General features: G+C 44.2%; 1 protein-coding gene across 1 annotated transcript; it reads right to left on the bottom strand.

Annotated features, from left to right (window-relative positions):
• Positions 1 to 5,661: 5,661 nt before the first annotated feature.
• Positions 5,662 to 13,686, bottom strand: LOC141129413 (cystatin-A5-like). The gene is made up of 3 exons (XM_073617436.1): positions 13,471 to 13,686; positions 10,686 to 10,796; positions 5,662 to 6,025 (listed from the first exon to the last, which is right to left on the bottom strand). Exons 1-3 carry the CDS (start codon positions 13,540 to 13,542, stop codon positions 5,903 to 5,905), a joined length of 306 nt encoding a protein of 101 aa, XP_073473537.1. The 5' UTR covers positions 13,543 to 13,686; the 3' UTR covers positions 5,662 to 5,902.
• Between the last annotated feature and the right edge of the window lie 6,649 nt (positions 13,687 to 20,335).

The raw sequence follows: 20,335 nt of genomic DNA, 5'->3' as shown, positions 1-20,335 counted from the left end.
GATCCCCTGCGATCCCGACCTGTCACATTTTCAAAATCGCCGACCGCGATTTGAAAATGGCGCCGCCGGCGCCGAAATACACAGAGCCGGTCCTCGGCTCTTTTCGGCGGCTGTCGTTCATTTTCGGCTCCACTCGTAGTCCCGAGCGGAGCTATCCGAACCTACTCGGCTAGGTTCAGATAGCTCCGCTCGGGACTACGAGTGGAGCCGAAAGTGAACGACAGCCGCCGGAAAGAGCCGAGGACCGGCTCTGTGTATTTCGGCGCCGGCGGCGCCATTTTCAAATCGCGATCGGCGATTTTGAAGCCCAGAATGGCTGGGATCACTGGGGAAGGCTGCACTGGGGAAAGCTGCACTGGGGAAAGCTGCACTGGGGAAGTCTGCACTGGGGAAGTCTGCACTGACAAGGCTGCACTGGGGAAGTCTGCACTGGGGAAGTCTGCACTGACAAGGCTGCACTGACATGGCTGCACTGACATGGCTGCACTGACAAGGCTGCACTGGGGAAGGCTGCACTGGGGAAGGCTGCACTGACATGGCTGCACTGACAAGGCTGCACTGACAAGGCTGCACTGACAAGGCTGCACTGACATGGCTGCACTGAGAAGGCTGCAATGATGGGCGTTTAAATGTAAGTTTTTTTTCCCTTCAACTTCCCTCCTAAAAGTTTTTTTTTCCTTAAAATTCCCTCCTAAATTGGGGTGCGTGTTATACGCCGGTGCGTGTTATACGCCGATAAATACGGTATATAGTGCAGTCTGTATAGTATATAGTGCAGTCAGTGTAGTATATGTAGTATATATAATACAGTGCAGGGTATATAGTGCAGTGTACAATATATAATATAGTGTATTGAAGTGGTTAAGGGGAGCCCTATGACAGAATTAATAAAAAACTGCAAAAAAACGCTTAAGCGCTGCAAAGAAGCTGCTTGCAGGACTTTTTTTGACGCCCTGCCAGCGCAGCGCCTCAGTGTGAAAGCACTCGGGCTTTCACATTGGGAGTGCAGATGAGGCTTCTTTCAGGCGCTTTACAGGTGCCTGAAAAACACCCCAGTGTGAAAGGGGTCTTAAGGAGCGGCCTCTGGACACTCAATAGGGCCCCACCACCAGGGTCTGCAAGCCGACTAAGCACTCTGTCCATGTCTGAAGGCCTGGTGAGAAAAACGGTCCCAAAACTGTTTGGGTTCTCTGCTAGTCAGATCCCTAAAGAGGCGCAACACTAAAGGCTGTGTCCCAATGCTGAGACACCAAAGGACACACGACCGGCCAATGCCAGAGTCCCTGGTCCGTGCAGGTACCCTGACGCCAGGGCATTCCTTCACGACTGGACCCTCTGTCCCTCTGTTACTAGAGGCCGCTCTGCACTTTACCTGTCCCTCAGGTCTACCTAGAGCATAGGTTACCCCACTCGGGTCCCCAAATGCACCAGGGATCGCAGAGATGACCCCTGGGTCAGGACAAAGTTCAAATGGAACACTGTCCTTTCCCATAGGACCTCTACTACTGGGGTTGTAACAGCAGATGTGGCTTCAAAGTGGAGATCTGGACCTCCTGGCCTTGGCACAACAGGATCAGCTGGCTGCAAAAAAAACTCAGGATGAGCAAAAGTAGGGATCTTAACCCACCCAGACAACCCCTTTAGGCCACATAACACTGGAGTTTTAGAAGCCTCAGATACATCAGTAGGTGGGAGTTTAACCCGGTCAACAGAGTCCAGCTTAACAGCAAGCAGGGATTTGGCATAGTCCAGAGGGGTGGCAGCCCCGGAATCAGCAGGCTGGGCAGTGGACACCAGGAGGGCATGGAGGAGGACTGGATCACATCAGAAGCAGTCATCATCACATCAGGCTGGGTACATACCTCCCAACATTTTGAGATGGGAATGAGGGGCACCTACTAGCAAATGTATGTAGGCATAGGACACTCCCCCTGCCACACCCCCTTAAAGGAGAATTAACATAAAAACTTAATTAAATCCACAAGGGCTTTTTTTACCACTACTATTCCTTTATATTGGCTTTTAAAATTTACAATTTAGAATTTGGATGAAAGGTTTAGCACTGGGAAACACTTTTTGAAAGATAAAAAGTACATTTTATATACAACTATATGGATTAGACCAAAATGAGGGGGAAAGAGGGACAGAGGGACATTGCTCCAAATCAGGGACAGTCCCTCGAAATCAGGGACAGTTGGGAGCTATGTGGGTAGCCGTTCAGACTGGGCAGCAGGCACTGGATCGATGAGCACAGGATCAGCAGGCAACATGGATAGGGGCAGAGTTATAAGAACAGGAGAAATGTTTTGTTTCTTTTTGGGCTTGGGTACTGGAGTCCTGCATGTAGTTGCCTTGTGCTGACCAGAGTGTTCTGGTCAGCACAACTGTGTACCCTGCACAGTTGCACCTACAGTATAGTTACCTGAAGCCAGGTGCTTGTGTGCTTCTTCTGATCCTATTAATAGCACAGGCAGGCTCTTGAAGTATTTACAGTTAGTGTACTGTGTACCCTGCACTGTTGCACCTACAGTATAGCTACCTGAAGCCAAGTGCTTGTGTGCTTCTTCTGATCCTATTAATAGCACAGGTGATCCAACATTGAGTCCATAGGTGAAGTGGAAAACATAGTGAATCTGGATGGCCCCTAAAGGCACATTCGCCAAGAGTTCATAACATCTTTAAGACATCCAAAATTGGTGAATAGATACTAAAACATTGTGTGAATGTAGTCCACCACCGATAGTCTGAAGGCTTACCAGATGATTTGAACTCAAAAGGACACACGTCCTAAGCTTATATTGGCGAATGCCAAGATATGAGACATCAGATCTGGAGACCTTTAACACGGCAGCCAGGTCCTCACACAGTCATTGGGGTGATAATCTCCATAGAAGGTGTTTCCAGACAGAAAAATGGATGGTTTCTCCCATATGTTCATATATCAAGAAAGGAAAACAAAAAGGGGCCACATAGTGTAATTCCATATAAAAATTTGAAATTTAATTAGATTAAAAAAATTCACATTTGAGAAGAGTAAACAGCCCTCAAGAAATGTGCACCTACTGTATAGCTACCTGAAACCAAGTGCTTGCGTGCTTCTTCTGATCCTATTAATAGCAGGCAGGCTCTTGAAGTATTTACAGTTAGTGTACTGTGTAACCCTGCACAGTTGCACCTACAGTATAGCTACCTGAAGACAGGTGCTTGTGTGCTTCTTCTGATGCTATTAATAGCACAGGCAGGCTCTTGAAGTATTTACAGTTAGTATACTGTGTAACCCTGCACAGTTGCACCTACAGTATAGTTACCTGAAGCCAAGTGCTTGTGTGCTTCTTCTGATCCTATTAATAGCACAGGCAGGCTCTTGAAGTATTTACAGTTAGTATACTGTGTAACCCTGCACAGTTGCACCTACAGTATAGCTACCTGAAGCCAAGTGCTTGTGTGCTTCTTCTGATCCTATTAATAGCAAAGGCAGGCTCTTGAAAATTTCCAGTTAGTGTACTGTGTACCCTGCACAGTTGCACCTACAGTATAGTTACCTGAAGCCAGGTGCTTGTGTGCTTCTTCTGATCCTATTAAAAGCACAGGCAGGCTCTTGAAGTATTTATAGTTAGTGTACTGTGTACCCTGCACTGTTGCACCTACAGTATAGCTACCTGAAGCCAAGTGCTTGTGTGCTTCTTCTGATCCTATTAACAGCACAGGCAGGCTCTTGAAGTATTTATAGTTAGTGTACTGTGTAACCCTGCACAGTTGCACCTACAGTATAGCTACCTGAAGCCAAGTGCTTGTGTGCTTCTTCTGATCCTATTAATAGCACAGGTGATCCAACATTGAGTCCATAGGTGAAGTGGAAAACATAGTGAATCTGGATGGCCCCTAAAGGGACATTCGCCAAGAGTTCATAACATCTTTAAGACATCCAAAATTGGTGAATAGATACTAAAACATTGTGTGAATGTTGTCCACCACCGATAGTCTGAAGGCTTACCAGATGATTTGAACTCAAAAGGACACACGTCCTAAGCTTATATTGGCGAATGCCAAGATATGAGACATCAGATCTGGAGACCTTTAACATGGCAGCCAGGTCCTCACACAGTCATTGGGGTGATAATCTCCATAGAACGTGTTTCCAGACAGAAAAATGGATGGTTTCTCCCATATGTTCATATATCAAGAAAGGAAAACAAAAAAGGGCCACATAGCGTAATTCCATATAAAAATTAGAAATTTAATTAGATTTAAAAAATTCACATTTGAGAAGAGTAAACAGCCCTCAAGAAATGTGTATGGCGGCAGTGGAGCCCGTCCCGAAATTGTTTAGTTTGAACAGACATCATCTGGGGTGCCAGTCCACTGTAGCCATTCTGATTATATAAGAAGTATGACCACAATATTGAGAAACAGACCCGTGATGTGTCATTAATCTCAAAGTTGACTATAGGACTTGTTTGTGGATCAGTTCATTATGTTTACATTATTAAAGTTTGTTTAGACAAGTCTATGTGTATTTTTTAATTTTTTTTTTGGGATGTTGGGGTAGAGAACAAAATTGCACGGTGGGCCCCAAGAAAATCTTTGCCCAGGGTCCAATCCATATTAACCACTTGCTTACAGGGCACTTAAACCCCCCTCCTATCCAGACCAATTTTTAGCTTTCAGCGCTGACGCACTTTGAATGACAATTGCGCGGTCATACAACACTGTACCCAAATGAAGTTTTTATCATTTTTTTGCCATAAATAGAGCTTTCTTTTGGTGGTATTTGATCACCTCTGCGGTTTTTATTTTTTGTTAAAAAAATTTAAAAAGACCGAATTTTTTAAAAAAATTTAATTTTTTTTTTATATTTTGTTATAAAATTTTTAAAAAGGGTAATTTTTCTCCTTCATTGATGTACGCTGATGAGGCGGCACCAATGGGCACTGATAGATGGCAGTGATGGGCACTGATGGGTGGCAGTGATGGGCACTGATTGGTGGCAATAATGGGCACTGATCTTGTACACTGCTAGTTGGCACTGATTGGCACCACTGGTGGGCATTGTTAGGTGGCAATGGTGGGCATTGATAGGTGGCACTTGTAGGCATTGATAGGTGGCACTTATGGGCATTTATACATGGCACTGGTGGGCACTGTGGGCACTGTGGTGTGGCAATGTCAGGTGGCACTGGCAGGGGGTACTTGTGGTACAATTGAGGCATTATTGCCTCCTCCTCTTCGGGACCGATGTCCCTTGCTGGTGAGCCGGTGATCGTTTTTTTTTTCTCCTCGCACTGTCAGTGCGAGGAGAAAAAAAAAACGATCACAGAGCTTTTGTTTTGGTCATGTGATGAGCTGTCATTGGCCGACAGCTGATCACATGGTAAGGGGCCGGGACCGGCCCCTTACTTAGATTGGTGATCACCCGAGTCTCAGTGACTCGGTGATCACAGCGCGCTCTACGCGCGCCCTGCAGGGCGCGCGCGGGGCACGTGCACAGGGGAGGCCGTCATATTCAGGTCCGCGCTGTAGCCGTCATTCGGCTATAGCGCGGATGTCAAGCAGTTAAAGACGACCCTAGTCTCAATGTCAACCGGGAACATTGTCAGTTGGACCCATATAACCCGATTCTCAGCATGGTGGTTCATGAAAAGCAAGAAGAAACAAGCCTCCTTATATAGTGTTAAAATGCTTTATTGCATAAAGAAATACACTTACACAAGGTTAAAAGAGATGCGCGCATAAAAATAATCACCAAACCGACATGGACATCCACTTCCTGGTACACAATGACATCAGTAAGGGTCAGTAGGATTTCATTAGAAATTTTGTGACGACTAAAAAGTGAAGTGGGGAATATTTGTACTTTGAGGATTCTTCATGTTCATTCTCTGTTATCATTCTCATCTCTGTCTTAGAAAAACTCCAGCTTATCATCCAGTGTCTTATTCAGTTGGAACTTCTCCAGTTTTGTCCCCTCATCTAGAGTAGTGTCAAACACTTTGAGGTGGCTATAAGTGCTACCTCCAGTGTACACCTGAAAAGATCAAGAAAGTTCAGAAAACAGTTCCACCTTTAATCTTGTATTTTCACTGATATTCTAGTTATATTATTAACCACTTGCTCACTGGGCATTTATACCCCCTTCCTAACCAGGCCAATTTTCAGCTTTCAGCGCTCTCACATTTTGAATGACAGTTACCCATGCAACACTGTACACAAATGAAGTTTTGTCCTTTTTTGTCCACACAAATAGAGCTTTCTTTTGGTGGTAATTAATCACCATGGGGTTTTTAATTTTTTACGCTATAAAATGAAAAAAGACTGAAAATTTTGTAAAAAAGATAAGCATTTTTCTTTGTTTCGGTTATACAATTTTTCCAATTAGTAATTTTTCTTCATAAATTTTGCCCAAAATTTATACTGCTACACATCTTTGGTAAAAATAACCCAAATCAGTGGATATTATTTGGTCTTTGTGAAGGTTAATGATTCTACATGCTATGCTGCCAATCACTGAAAATTGATCACACCTGATGCACTGACGGCTGATCTCATTTCTTGGGATACTAATGGCCCGTACACACGATCCGAATATCGTACAACTTTTTTGCTTAATAGTCGCAAGTAGAAAATGAATAGGTAACTAAAGTCACGAAAGTTCTCGTATGACAGAAAAAAAAAATCGTAAGTGATGTCATGTGTTGTAATGAATTTGTATTGTATTTTCGGAAGACAACTATACTGACTAAACGAAAATCGTACAAGGAAAATTTTCATGCTTGTCCGATCGAATAATGGCGAATGTCGTGCTCAGCTTTCGAAAGTAGTACACATGATTCGAAAATCGTACGATTCTTCCTCGGACTACAGTTTTCGTACAATATTCGGATCGTGTGTACGGGCAATAAGCTCTAGTTTACCCTGGAGCGTTTTGACATAAAATGCACCGTCCTAATCGGTGGGTTGCCACATATGCGGCACCGATTTCAAAAAGTAGTTTCTGTACTACTTTTTGCCATCTTGGGCTGCAATTTACATTGACATCTGTGCAGAAACTTGCAGATGTCTCTGAAATTGCAGCCGAAATCAGGACTGAAATGGGAGTGAAATCGTTCGAGTTCGGCTGAACTTGTACGTCTTCATTCCCGCAGCTCAATGTGAACCTGGGCTAAAGCCTCATACACATGGTACGATTGTTGGCCAACCGAGCATCTGGAGACCTTTAACATGGAAGCCAGTTCCTCACACAGTCATTGGGGTGATAATTTCCATAGAAGGTGTTTCCAGACAGAAAAATTGATGATTTCTCCCATATGTTCATATATCAAGAAAAGAAAACAAAAAAGGGCCACATAGCGTAATTCCATATAAAAATTTTAAATTTAATGAGATTAAAAAAAATTCACATTTGAGAAGAGTGTGTATTTCTTAAGTGGAGCCCGTCCCAACGCATTTCGTCTGAATAGTACTGGGGTGCCAGTCCACTGTAGCTATTCTGATGCCTAAAGCCTCGTACACGCGGTACGATTGTTGGCCAACTGAGCGTCTGATTTTTGTCAAAGGGGCGTGTGCCAGGAACTTGTCTTGCACACTAACGGTACACAATTGTCGTGCTACAAACATGAACGTAGTGACGTACTATGAGGAATTTCAGCTCCTGAGCGCCAACCGTTTTTGGCCCCTTCTGCTAATTTCGTGTTTGGTGAGCACTGATTCCGAGCATGCGTGTTTGTGCTTTCGACTTGTGCGACGGATTTGTGTACTGACCATAGGAAAATCAGACGTGGAGCCATTGTCCGCCGAAAATTTACTAGCCTGCCATCCAACATTTGTTGGCAGAAAATTGGACAATTGTTGAAAGGAGCGTATCAACTGTAAGAATTTCAGACAACAGTCTGTCAACAGACAATCCCCTTCCAACAATCGAACCATGTGTACGAGGCTTAAGTCTAGGTTCACACTATGCGGCTGCGCTTGATGCGTTTTTCAGGCACATTTTTCTGTGAATTTTGCGTTTTTTAAACTAGCGTTTTTTTGCGGAATTTGAATCGATTCGAATAGTTTTCAAATAGTTTTCCAGATTCCAAACAAAATAGAATGAAATAGATAAAAAATATAAAATAGAATAGAAAATAATATAACTGAAAAAAAAGTAAAACAGAACATAGTATTCAAATTTGAATAGTTTTTGAATTTGAAAAGTTTTCGAATTTCCAAAGAGAATAAAATAGAAAATAAAGGAATGGAATAGAAAAAAAATAAGAGAAAATAAAAGAATAGAATAGAATAAAGTAAAACAGAACAAAATAGAATAGTACAAGAAGAATAGAATGGAATGAAAAATAATAGAATGACATAGAAAGAATATAACCATCTTCTGAAATTCGAATAGAAAAGAATAGAAATTTGAATTTAAATAGAAAAGAATAGATTTGAATAGAAAACAACAATAGTATAGAAAGAAATAGCAGAATAGAAAGAATATAACCATCTTCCTATTCTAATCTATTATTTTCTATTCTATTCAAAACAAATTGATTCTGTTTAAATTTTGGGAAATGGTCCTATTCTTTATATACTATTCTATTGTTTTTTTAACTCTATTCTTTTTCTATTTGTTTATTCTATTATATCCTTTTCTATTCAAATTAGAATTTATTCTTTTTGAAAATTCAAATGGTTATATTCTATTCTATTTCTTGCTGTTTTTTTCTGCATTATTCTGTTATTTTCTATTCTATTCAAATTCAAATTGATTCTATTTGGATTTTGGGAAATGGTTATTTTCTTTCTATTCTATTGTTTTTTCTATTCTATTCTTTTCTTATGTATTCAAATTCAAATTTATTCTATTTGAAATTTGAATTTCAGAAGATGGTTACTTTTTTTTAATTAAATTCTTCTCTTTTTATTCTATTCTATTCATTTCTATTCTGTTCTTTTATTTTCTATTTTGTTCTGTTTTACTCTAATATATTCTATTCTTTTATTCTCTGTTATATTCTCTCCTATTCTATTTTTATATTCTATTCCTTTATTTTCTATTCTATTTTATCCTCTTTGAAAATTCAAAAACTATTTGAATCGATTCAAATTCGGTCCAAATTTTTTTTAAGTTGTTTCAGATTAGTTGAAATTCCGTACTATTGTAACTTGGAAATTCACATACATCCGAATTTCCGGAAAACAAAAATGTGTCTGAATTTCAATTCGGAATTAAACGAACTTCACATGTCTAATAAAGAAGCCCAACATGCAAGTAGCACCTCCAGGCGTTCTAGGAGCATAAGTTAAACATTATTATTTATTATCACACTTTTGAAGGCTCTGGAAAACCAGGACAATGGGAACACTACAAAAATGACCCCGTTTTGGAAAACAAACACCCCAACGTATATTCTATGAGGCATTTGAAAGTGTTATTTTTTTTCACAAGTTTTTGGAAAATGTGGAAAGAAAATGAAAAACATTTTTTTAACACATTTTTACGGCACTGATGGGTGCTGATGAGGATCCACTGATAGGGTAGCATTGATGAGCACTAATAGGGCCCTGTAGTGGCACTGATGGACACTGTAGAGCACTGTAGGGCACAGATGACCACTGTAGTGGCACTAATGTGGCAATGATGGGCATTGTAATGGCACATTAATGTGGCACTGTGGAGCACTGTAATGTCACTGTAGGGCACAGATGAGCACTGTAATGGCACAGATGAGCACTGTAAGGGCACTGATGTGGAGCACTGTAGGGCACAGATGAGTACTGTAGTGGCACAGGTGAGCACTGTAGTGACACTGATGGCACAGATGAGCACTGTATGGCACACAAAAAGTAAGCAGACTCATGCTACTGCACTCAATGTTTCTCCTCTCACGCTGCATCAGTGTGAGGAAAGGAGAGAGCTGAACCAGCAATGACACCGGTTTGCTTACATAGTGATCGCTCCGTCACTGGATGGAGCGAACAGGTAGGAACGGGCTGCTGTCATTGGCCCTTTAACCCAATCCGTGATGCGTTGGGTCTGGAGGACCCGGCGATTACGGACACTTCTGGGTGCGTGCCCCAAAGGGCAAGTGGGAAGCACGAGTTTGTGAGACGTCAACCCAGAACTAGCTGGCCACGCTGTAGCCCTCATTTGACTATGGCGTGGACGGCAAGTGGTTAAAGAATATGTCAACCCAACATTTCATATTCTTGATATGTATCTGCTGTACCATGTACTTGTATGAGAAAGTCTCCTGTTCTCTTTGTATTACTTCCTTTGTGTGCCTCTGCTTTCCTATTAAAAACTGACCACACTAGGCATGAGAGAACAGCATGATCAGGATTTAAAGGTTGAATAGGCCGGCCCGTGGTTCCTTTTAGAGTGTAGCTACCTGCATTAAACACTTAACCCTTTATTGTCCTACAGGTCATGCTTCAGGTGGTATCTCACTGTGCATATATGTATAGCTGTTCTTAAGCTGTCTTTTGTGGAATTCCTCTACCGAGTCTGGGCTGTTATTCAAAACTCAGTTGATCTATCGCCCTCCTTTAAAGGAGATAGATCACCCATTTAAAAAGGTGCTGGTGGAAAGATGTCTGAACCCAGAGTGTCAGGTGGGTTGGGAGAGAGAGACAGACAGAGACAGAGAGACAGAGAGACAGAGAGACAGAGAGACAGAGAGAGAGAGAGAGAGAGAAAGAATTACCTTGAAAAGATATACTTCACTATGAACATAATTAACAATCAGGGTAATGACGAGGATTGCCTTAAATTCACTGGGGTTCGTCTTGGACTGTTCCACAAACTTTTCTTTTACCTGAAAACAAGAAACACTTATATTGTAAGCTCTAACAAGCAGGGTTCTCCGATTCCTACTGTATTAAATTGTATTGTAATTGTACTGTCTGCCCTCAGGTTGTAAAGCTCTGCGTAAATTGTCAGCACTATATAAAGCCTTTATAATAATAATAATAATAATAATGATAAATACTGTATCAGGATTGGAAAGACCCATTTATAGACCTGCACTCAGTACCAGCTGTAATAGTCATGGCTGCCAAGGATCAGACTAACCAGATAGTCACTGGAGGTTCAGGTGTTACTCTATCATCTCTATCGGTATCTAGTTAATGAATCAACTTGGGTAAGGTAAGGCAGTAGACCAGGGGGAAGTTTAGCTGTTACCCAGCTGATCCAAGCTGAAGGCTACTTGGGGCAATGGAGTATCACCTGAAACTCCACTGGTCTACTGTATTGCCCAGTTGATCAAGTAGCTAAATATATATTGTTAGGGGCAATGGATTAAGGAAGTAGGCCATTGGAGGTTTCTGGTGTTACCTCATTGTCCCCAGTGATATCCTTTGGTAGCAGACAGAACAGCATGGGTGAGCTCCATTCTTAAGTATTTAGAAACACGTGGTGGACTAGCGGTCCAAGGTCCTCAGGGTGTACCGTGGTGTCCCTTGTCTGCCTGTCCTCGTCAGGAACCTTTCCCTAGACCTACGTTTGCTGTCCCTAACCAGTGTGAATCCTGTCCTTACTCTATCCATTTCGCAATTGCATGCCAACCACAGCGGGGTGCTGCTTTTTATTAGTATTGGCCACACCAAAGATGTTCGCCAGTGTTGCAGTGTTCAATCAGACCACTGCTTCCATGGCAATACATACAGAGGAACAATGTTCCCCTAATCCTCCATGCCCTCTGTACAGCACCAGCAGGGGAGGGTAAACTGCATGAACTGCGTGCTTATAATGTGTTATCTGGAGTTCAGCTTAATCTGTTAGTCAAGTCGATCTAAATCAGCAAGTCTAACACTACTCACGCCCTGGATTGACAATGCTGCTGTCCAAGGGTGGCTCTGTTGCTCCTCCATCCAGTGTGGAGACACTCCAGGTCAGGATCATCAGGTTAAACAATGGGGAAGCTAAGATTGGCTTAAAAAAAGGGTGGGCTGGGGGGGGCAGAGCACTGCCCCCCCCAGCCCACCCAGTTGTGTGACCATAGTGAATGAATATTCGCTATTTTTACACTGGTTCTCCTCAGGTCAGGAAGTGGGTCTTGAGACCTGTTTCCTGATTGGCCAAAAGGAGAAGTGATCCTATTGGCCTAGGAGGAGGGAGGAGACGGCCACCGTGAGGAGACGCGGGAGAAGCTACCGCTCGTTGCCTAAAGAGAAGCGATGCCTGTGCCATAGATGGGGTAAGTGCAGGGCCGACCGAACCACAGGGGAGTGGGGTGCGGGTGACCTGACTGACCAAGGGGTGTGGCTGTGGGAGCATTGTTTGCCCCCCCCCCCCAAAAAAAAAAAACACCAGCCACCACTGCTCTTCACCCAAAGATTGGTAAGCTACAATAAATTCCGTTTTTGGTTTTGGGTTTAGTTCAGCTTTAAAGTGGTTGTAAAGGCAGAAGGTGCATTCTAAGTCAAAACACCTTCTGTGTGCATCAGCCCCCCCTAATACTTACCTGAGCCCCATCTAGATCCAGCGATGTTGCAGGAGAGACTCGGGTGTCCAGGACGCCCTTCATTGGCTGAGACAGCAGCACGGCACCATTGGCTCCAGCTGCTGTCAAGCAAAATCAGTGAGCCAATGAGGAGAAAAAAGGGACAGGTCCAAGCTGCGGCTCCATGTCTGAATGGACACACAGAGCTGTGGCTCAGCTCAGGTGACCCCCTAGCAAGCTGTTTGCTGTGGGGGCACTCAACCAGAGGGAGGGGCCAGGATCACAGAAGAGGTACCCGAGAAGACCAGAATCGGGGCCGCTTTGTGCAAATCCACTACACAGAGCAGGCAAGTATAACATGTTTTTTATTTTTAACAGGAAAAGAAAAATAAGACTTTAGTATCACTTTAAGGGCCCTTCCACATTACTCCTTTGTGGTAACGTCGATTGTGCTTCAGTGGCGCTCAGATACCCCCTGCCCATTGTTCTCATGCCCATCAGATTCAGGGTGGCTGAATCTGACCACACACACACACACACACTATATGATTGCACTTTTAGCTAAATGAAAATTGTGTAATGCTAGGCTGAATGCAATTTGAAAGGGCGGGGTTCAGTTGAACCCTCACATTTTAGAAACTCTTAAAGGAGATTGTATGATCGGATTGTAAACTGTGAGGCCAGCTTTAGGGGCCGGTCAGTCTCAATATAAACAATACATTGCCTTTGCAATTGATATTTTAAGATCAGAAAACAGAGTGATTGCAGTGTAGGTAGAGATGTCCCTCTACTGCCCAATCTACACATTCGTACACTTAATACAGTATCAGAAAAATGGAATAGCACACACAGAGGTATAGAAGTTACATACAAAATGAAACATTATGCAAAATACATAGAGGGGTAATTTATCAAAACTGGAGTTGTTTGGTGTATGGCAACCAATGAGATTCTAGCGTTCCCTGTTAAAACTCAACTGAACAAGCTGAATATCGAAACTGATTGGTGTTAATGAGCCCTTAGGATTGGATCCCCAACCACTTACCTTGTCAAGGATATCTTGATCCTTTTCAGTAGGTGGCTTGGGATCAGGTAGCTCCATATGTCCACCACTCATTTTTGCAAAGTTATCAACACAATGATACACATCAGCCAGTACCTGGGCTTATATACCTGAGGGCTGTAGCATTCCACAGAGTGGGAGGAGGTGTCCAATAATGACTACACCCTGCAGGTGATGGGCTATTCTCAGGAGAAAACAGATACTAGACTTTGGACATGATGCAGCACAAATCCTGTGACTGTTAAAACAAAGTCTGTGCTGAGAAAATATTTTTTTTATTTGTTCCCCCTCCCTCTCCAATGCTCATTTGCTCGAGTAATAATCCTATCCCTGGCAATTTTGCCCAGACAGCCAGTGCTCCCTTTCTGCCTATGGCCCAAATCTCTAGGTGATCTCTTCCTGACGGTTCTTACACAGATGCATAGTGAGTAGTAGTCAGTGAGTAGAAGGAAGCATTCTTCCTTCTACTGAGCACCAACATAGGGGAGAATTTTTTCTTCTACTGACCCCCAACATAAGGGAGCATTCTTCCTTCTACTGACCACCAACATAAGGGAGCATCCTTCCTTCTACTGACCACCAACATAGGGGAGCATCCTTCCTTCTACTGACCACCAACATAGGGGAGCATTCTTCCTTCTACTGACCACCAACAAAAGGGAGCATTCTTCCTTCTACTGACCACCAACATAAGGGAGCATTCTTCCTTCTACTGACCACCAACATAAGGGAGCATTTTTCCTTATGATGGTGGTCAGTAGAAGGAAGAATGCTCCCTTATGTTTATGGTCAGTAGGAGGAAGAATACTCCCTTATGTTGGTGGTCAGTAGAAGGGAGTATTCTTCCTCCTACTGACCACAAACATAAGGGATTATTCTTCCTTCTACTGAGCATCAACATAAGGGAGCATTTTTCCTTATACTGACCACCAACATAAAAGATCATTCTTTCTTCTACTAAGCAGCAACATAAGGGAATATTCTTCTTTCTACTGAGCAGCAACATAAGGGAACATTCTTTCTCCTACCGACCACCAACATAAGGGAACATTCTTTCTTCTACTGACCACCATATAAGGAAACATTCTTCCTTCTACTGAGCACCAACATAAGGGAGCATTCTTCATTCTACTGAGCTCCTACGTAAGGGGGCATTCTTCCTTCTACTGAGCACCAATATAAGGGAGCATTCTTCCTTCTACTGACCCCCAACATAAGGGAGCATCTCTCCTTCTACTGACCACCAACATATGGGGGCATTCTTCCTTCTACTGACCACAAACATAAGGGAGCATTCTTCCTTCTACTGACCACCAACATAAGGGAGCATTCTTCTTTCTGTAGCACCATGATGTTTAGGCAGGGTTGCTAACAAATTTAGTCTGCCAGGTAGTAAGTGCTCTGTCTAATTGTTAGAAGATCCACTAACTTCTCCCTAAATCTGGGTTTGCTGGGCTTCTCTCTTCTGTCACCGGGTAGCATTGTAGCCAGAGACATTGGATTGACTAGGGCATAGCGAAGTCAGACTATGAATGGATGAGTTGTCCCAGCCAATTGACAGGGATCTCTTTAGCCCTTGGAATGCTGGGAGAGCCTATTTATTTGGGTGGAGTCAGGGGATCACTGTTCTGTGCCACCTGTCTGGGTGGATGTGTGTTGAAAGCTCCCAGCTGCTAGGCCAGAAGCCTGAGGCCTATCCGGGAGTTTCCTGGTTGCTAGGCAGTTTGAGGCCTACCCAGGATAAGAAGGAGCAGCATAGGGTTGGGGTTTCATGTCGGAAATCCAACCAAGTTGCACGAGTTCTGCCGGCCGGAGAACCCCTCTTTGTTGGAGGTGAAGTGACAGAGTTGCTAACGTAGGACAACCATTCCTGTCACCAGAGGCAAGCTCGGACCAGGGTCAGAGGTAAAGCGGAAACTTTCGCCCTCAAAGGGATAACGCTCCTGTTATCAGAGGCCAGAGTTCATAGTCAGACTACCAGAGCAGCCTTTTTCACTAGTCGGAGATGGTGAAAAAGTTGGGAAAGTCTCAGCGAAAGTCAAACAAGGGACCCAGCAGGATAGCTGTAGTGACGCTTGCAAGAGAGTTCAGCAATTGGGCTAAAGAGCCAAGCAAGGGGCCCAGCAGGTCAGAGTGCGTGGCACTCGAAAGATACAGCAGTTGGCTGTGTGAAGTTTAAGAGACCGAGTGGCAGTGGGCGTCCAAGGAGCCTTTTAAAGGGTTACTAAACCCCCATGTTTTAAAAAAAAATAAAAATAACAAACATGTCATACTTACCTCCACTGTGCAGTTCGTTTTGCACAGAGTGGCCCCGATCCTCCTCTTCTGGGGTCCCTCAGCTGCGCTCGTGGCTCCTCCCCACTTCGGGAAACCACCTAGGAGAAGCGCTCTCCCTGGGTTTAACCGTGCAGCCGAACCAAGAGCCGAGACACCGGCCATAGAGGGTGTGCACATCTCCGGCGTGGGAATGAACAAGCTTAGGTGAGTAAAACGGGGGGCTGGGGGGCTGCTCAGTGACAGAATTTTTTTCACCTAAATGCATAGGATGCAAGGGTTTATAACCCCTTTAAGAGAGACTGTGAGCTTAAGTTCATGAAGCCACAGCGGGAGGCTGCGAGATGGAGGCCAGGTCCTACACAACAGGGATACCAAGTTTGGTATGTGTACAGAACTGTGTTGAAGTACACAAAACAAGTTTGGTTGCTAAAGGAAACAGCTCTTTCAGGCGCAACTCAGCTTTAAGGTGTCTGTAGCTATGCAACCAATATACTGTTCTATCTCTGAGAGTCTCAGAGTCTGCTAAGTGCTTTTGCATCTGCTCTAAGAGTGTCCTGGCCCTAACCCTCTCTCCTCCAGTTCTTGTTAAGAGACAATAAATCTCTTTTGTTCACATTCAAAAAGTGACTGGCGCCCAATTATTCCTTCTTGCATCACACCCTCCATGCCTAGTAACCCACTCTACGAAGACGGATGTCAGCTCTCCCTGACTCTAGAGGTCACTATTAGGCCTCTAGGGGTTGGGGACACTGCTACACTTCTACTGAGCACCAACATAAGGGAGCATCCTTCCTTCTACTGACCACCAACATAAGGTAGCATTCTTCCTTCTACTGACCACCAATGTAGGGAAACATTCTTCCTTCTACTGACCCCCAACATAAGGAAGTAATCTTCCTTCTACTGAGCACCAACATATAGGAGCATTCTTCCTTCTACTGAGCACCAACATAAGGGAGCATTCTTCATTCTACTGACCACCAACATAAGAGAGTATTCTTCCTTCTATTGACCACCAACATAAGGGAGCATCCTTCCTTCTACTGACCACCAACATAAGTGAGCATGTTGGTGGTCAGTAGAAGTCCATAATGAATGCTGCTGCAAGACTCATCCACCCTACCAACCATTCATTGTCCTCCACCCCTCTCTGCCAATCCCTCCACTGGTTTTCACTCACCCAACGAATAAAATTCAAAGTACTAACAGTAATTAACAAAGCCATCCATAACTCTGCCCCCAGCTACATCAATAACCTAGTCCCAAAATACCAATGAAGTCGCTCTCTTCGGTCCTCGCAAGACCTCCTGCTCTCTAGCTCCCTTGTCACCTCCTCCCATGCTCACCTCCAGGATTTCTCCAGAGCTTCTCCCATCCTTTGGAGCTCCCTACCGCAATCTGTCCAACTGTCCCTAATCTATCCATCTTTAGACGATCCCTGAAAACCCTTCTCTTTAAAAAAGCCTATCCTGCTTCTAACTAATAGGGATGAGCGGAACACCCCCGGTTCGGTTCGCACTAGAACCTGCGAACGGACCGAAAATTTGCACAAATGTTAGAACCCCATTGACGTCTATGGGACTCGAACGTTCGAAATCAAAAGTGCTCATTTTAAAGGCTAATTTGCATGGTATTGTCCTAAAAAGGGTTTGGGGACCCGGGTCCTGCCCCAGGGGACATACATTAATGCAAAAAAAGTTTTTAAAAACGTCAGTTTTTTCGGGAGCAGTGATTTTATTGATGCTTAAAGTAAAAAAAAAAAAAAAAAAGTGAAATATTCCTTTAAATATCGTACCTGGGGGGTGTCTATAGTATGCCTGTAGAGTGGCGCGTGTTTCCCGTGCTTAGAACAGTCCCTGCACAAAATGACATTTTTAAAGGAATAAAACTGATTTAAAACTGCTTGCGGCTTTAATGTAATGTCGGGTCCTGGCAATATGGATGAAAATCAGTGAGACAAACGGCATGGGTACCCCCCCAGTCCATTACCAGGCCCTTTGGGTCTTGTATGGATATTAAGGGGAACCCCGCACCCAAATTAAAAAAAGGAAAGGCATGGGGCCCCCAGGCCCTATATACTCTGAACAGCAGTATACAGGCGGTTTGTTGTTAAGTAGAATCTGTTTGAAAATTTTGAACTGGTACATTTTTAAAGTGTAGCTCCAGCAAAAAAATCTATTTTAAGCTTTTTGGAAAACATAGGGAAGGGTTATCACCCCTGTGACATTTGTTCTGTTGTCTGTGCTCCTCTTCAGAAGATTTCACCTCACTTTTTGTCCCAATGACAAATGTTTTTTGAAAATTTGGGGTTTTTAGTGAAACAAGGATTGGTGATAAAGCATTAGTGGAAAGGAGAAAAGTTTTTCCCATATTAACTCTTACAGGAGAGAATTTCCCTTCCTAGGGGTAGATTTCATCTCACTTCCTGTTGGATGTTTGAAAGTAGGGGCCTGCCCTATATACTCTGCAGAAATATGGGCCTTAGGCGTTGGTGTTGCCACAACACTGTAAGCCCTCACAGGGTCCTCCTGTGAAATATTAGATCAAGAATTGTAATTACATGCCCCTGTTGAACAGGGGCAGAAAAATTGGGCCTTTGGTGATAGTGGTGGTGGTGCTGGTGCCACAACACTGTAAGTCCTCACAGTTACTCTTGGTGGGCACTGGAACGGGCTCTGCTGTGAAATATTATATCAAGAATTGTAATTACATGCCTCTGTTGAACAGGGGCAGAAAAATTGGGCCTTTGGTGGTGGTGGTGCTGGTGCCACAACACTGTAAGTCCTCACAGTTACTCTTGGTGGGCGCAGAAACGGGCTCTGCTGTGAAATATTAGATGAAGAATTCTAATTACATGTTCCTGTTGAACAGGGGCTGAAAAATTGGGCCTTAGGCACTGGTGCTGGTGCCACAACACTGCAACCCCTCACAGATACTCTAGTTGGAGCGCAGGATCGAACCCTGCTGCAAAGAATTGCATCAAAAATTGTAATTACACGACCCTGTTAAACAGGGGCTGAAAAATTGGGCCTTAGGCACTGGTGCTGGTGCCACAACACTGCAACCCCTCACACATACTCTAGTTGGAATGCAGGAACTAGCCCTGCTGCAAAGAATTGCATCAAAAATTGTAATTACACGCCCCTGTTATACAGGGGCTGAAAAATTGGGCCTTAGGCACTGGTGCTGGTGCCACAACAATGCAACCCCTCACAGATGCTCTAGTTGGAGCGCAGGAACTAGCCCTGCTGCAAAGAATTGCATCAAAAATTGTAATCACACGCCCCTGTTAAACAGGGGCTGAAAAATTGGGCCTTAGGCACTGGTGCTGGTGCCACAACACTGCAACCCCTCACAGATGCTCTAGTTGGAGTGCAGGAACTAGCCCTGCTGCAAAGAATTGCATCAAAAATTGTAATCACACGCCCCTGTTAAACAAGGGCTGAAGAATTGGGCCTTAGGCACTGGTGGCGGCGCCCAGAACCAAAAATGTTCTTACAAGCTATCAGCATGATCATTGAGGAGGAAGAGGATAGTCACTCCGCATAACAGGATAGTCACTCAGCATAGTCTTGAAGGGATCTGACATTTCAAAAAAATGTATTCGGTTACATCAGCATCAGGTGCTTGGTATCTGGTGGTGATCCAAGACTGATTCATTTTTATGAAGGTCAGTCGATCGACCGAGTTGGTGGACAGACGCACCCTGTGATCGGTTACAGAGCCTCCAGGAGCACTGAATGTGCGTTCCAAAAGAACACTGGGTGCAGGACAGGCCAGTAGCTCAATTGCATACTGTGCAAGCTCTGGCCAGTGATCCATCCTCAAGACCCAGTAACCCAGAGGATTTTCGGTTGGAAAGGTGTCCAAGTCAGATCTTGCCCCTAGATATTCCTGCACCATGTAAAACAGAAGTTGGCGATGGTTGCTGGAACCGATCATACCTTGGGGCTGCAGACTAAAAAGTTGTCTGAACGCATCGGTCAGACGGCCACCTTCTCCACCGCTCCTTCTTTGACTGACCGAAGCCTCAGCAACTGTTGTCCAGGAACAGGAGTTTGTAACCTCCCAGTCTCTGGGAACGCATTGCACAGACCTTTCTGCAAGGCCTCCAAAAGCTGTTTCATCCTCTGCTCCCTCTGCAACGGCAAGATAAGGTCCGCAACCTTACCCTTGTAACGTGGATCAAGGAGGGTTGCCTGCCAGTATTGATCCCTCTCCTTGATACCACGAATACGAGGATCCTTCCACAGGCTTTGCAGGATCAGGGAGGCCATGCAGTGTAGGTTTGCTGAGGCATTCGGTCCGGAGTCCTCTGGGTCACTAAGGACGACATGATCCGCAGCCACCTCCTCCCAGCCACATACAAGTCCATGGGTTTTTTAGGACTGTAAATGATCCCTTAAAGACTGCTGCTGATGCTGAGTCCCAGGCTCCACCTCCATGCTGACACAATCCTCCTCCTCCTAGTCCTCTTCCTGTGTGATTGGCGGGCATGCAGGAACACTGTCTGGATAAAGGGGGCCTTGAGAGCTAAGGAAGTCCTCCTCTTCCTGCCTCTGTTCTGCCT

The sequence above is a fragment of the Aquarana catesbeiana genome, linkage group LG02 (genome assembly GCF_042186555.1).
Source record: "Aquarana catesbeiana isolate 2022-GZ linkage group LG02, ASM4218655v1, whole genome shotgun sequence".
Lineage (NCBI taxonomy): Eukaryota > Metazoa > Chordata > Amphibia > Anura > Ranidae > Aquarana > Aquarana catesbeiana.
Note: the sequence above shows the minus strand (reverse complement) of the source record. Positions and strands in the feature narration are given on the sequence as shown.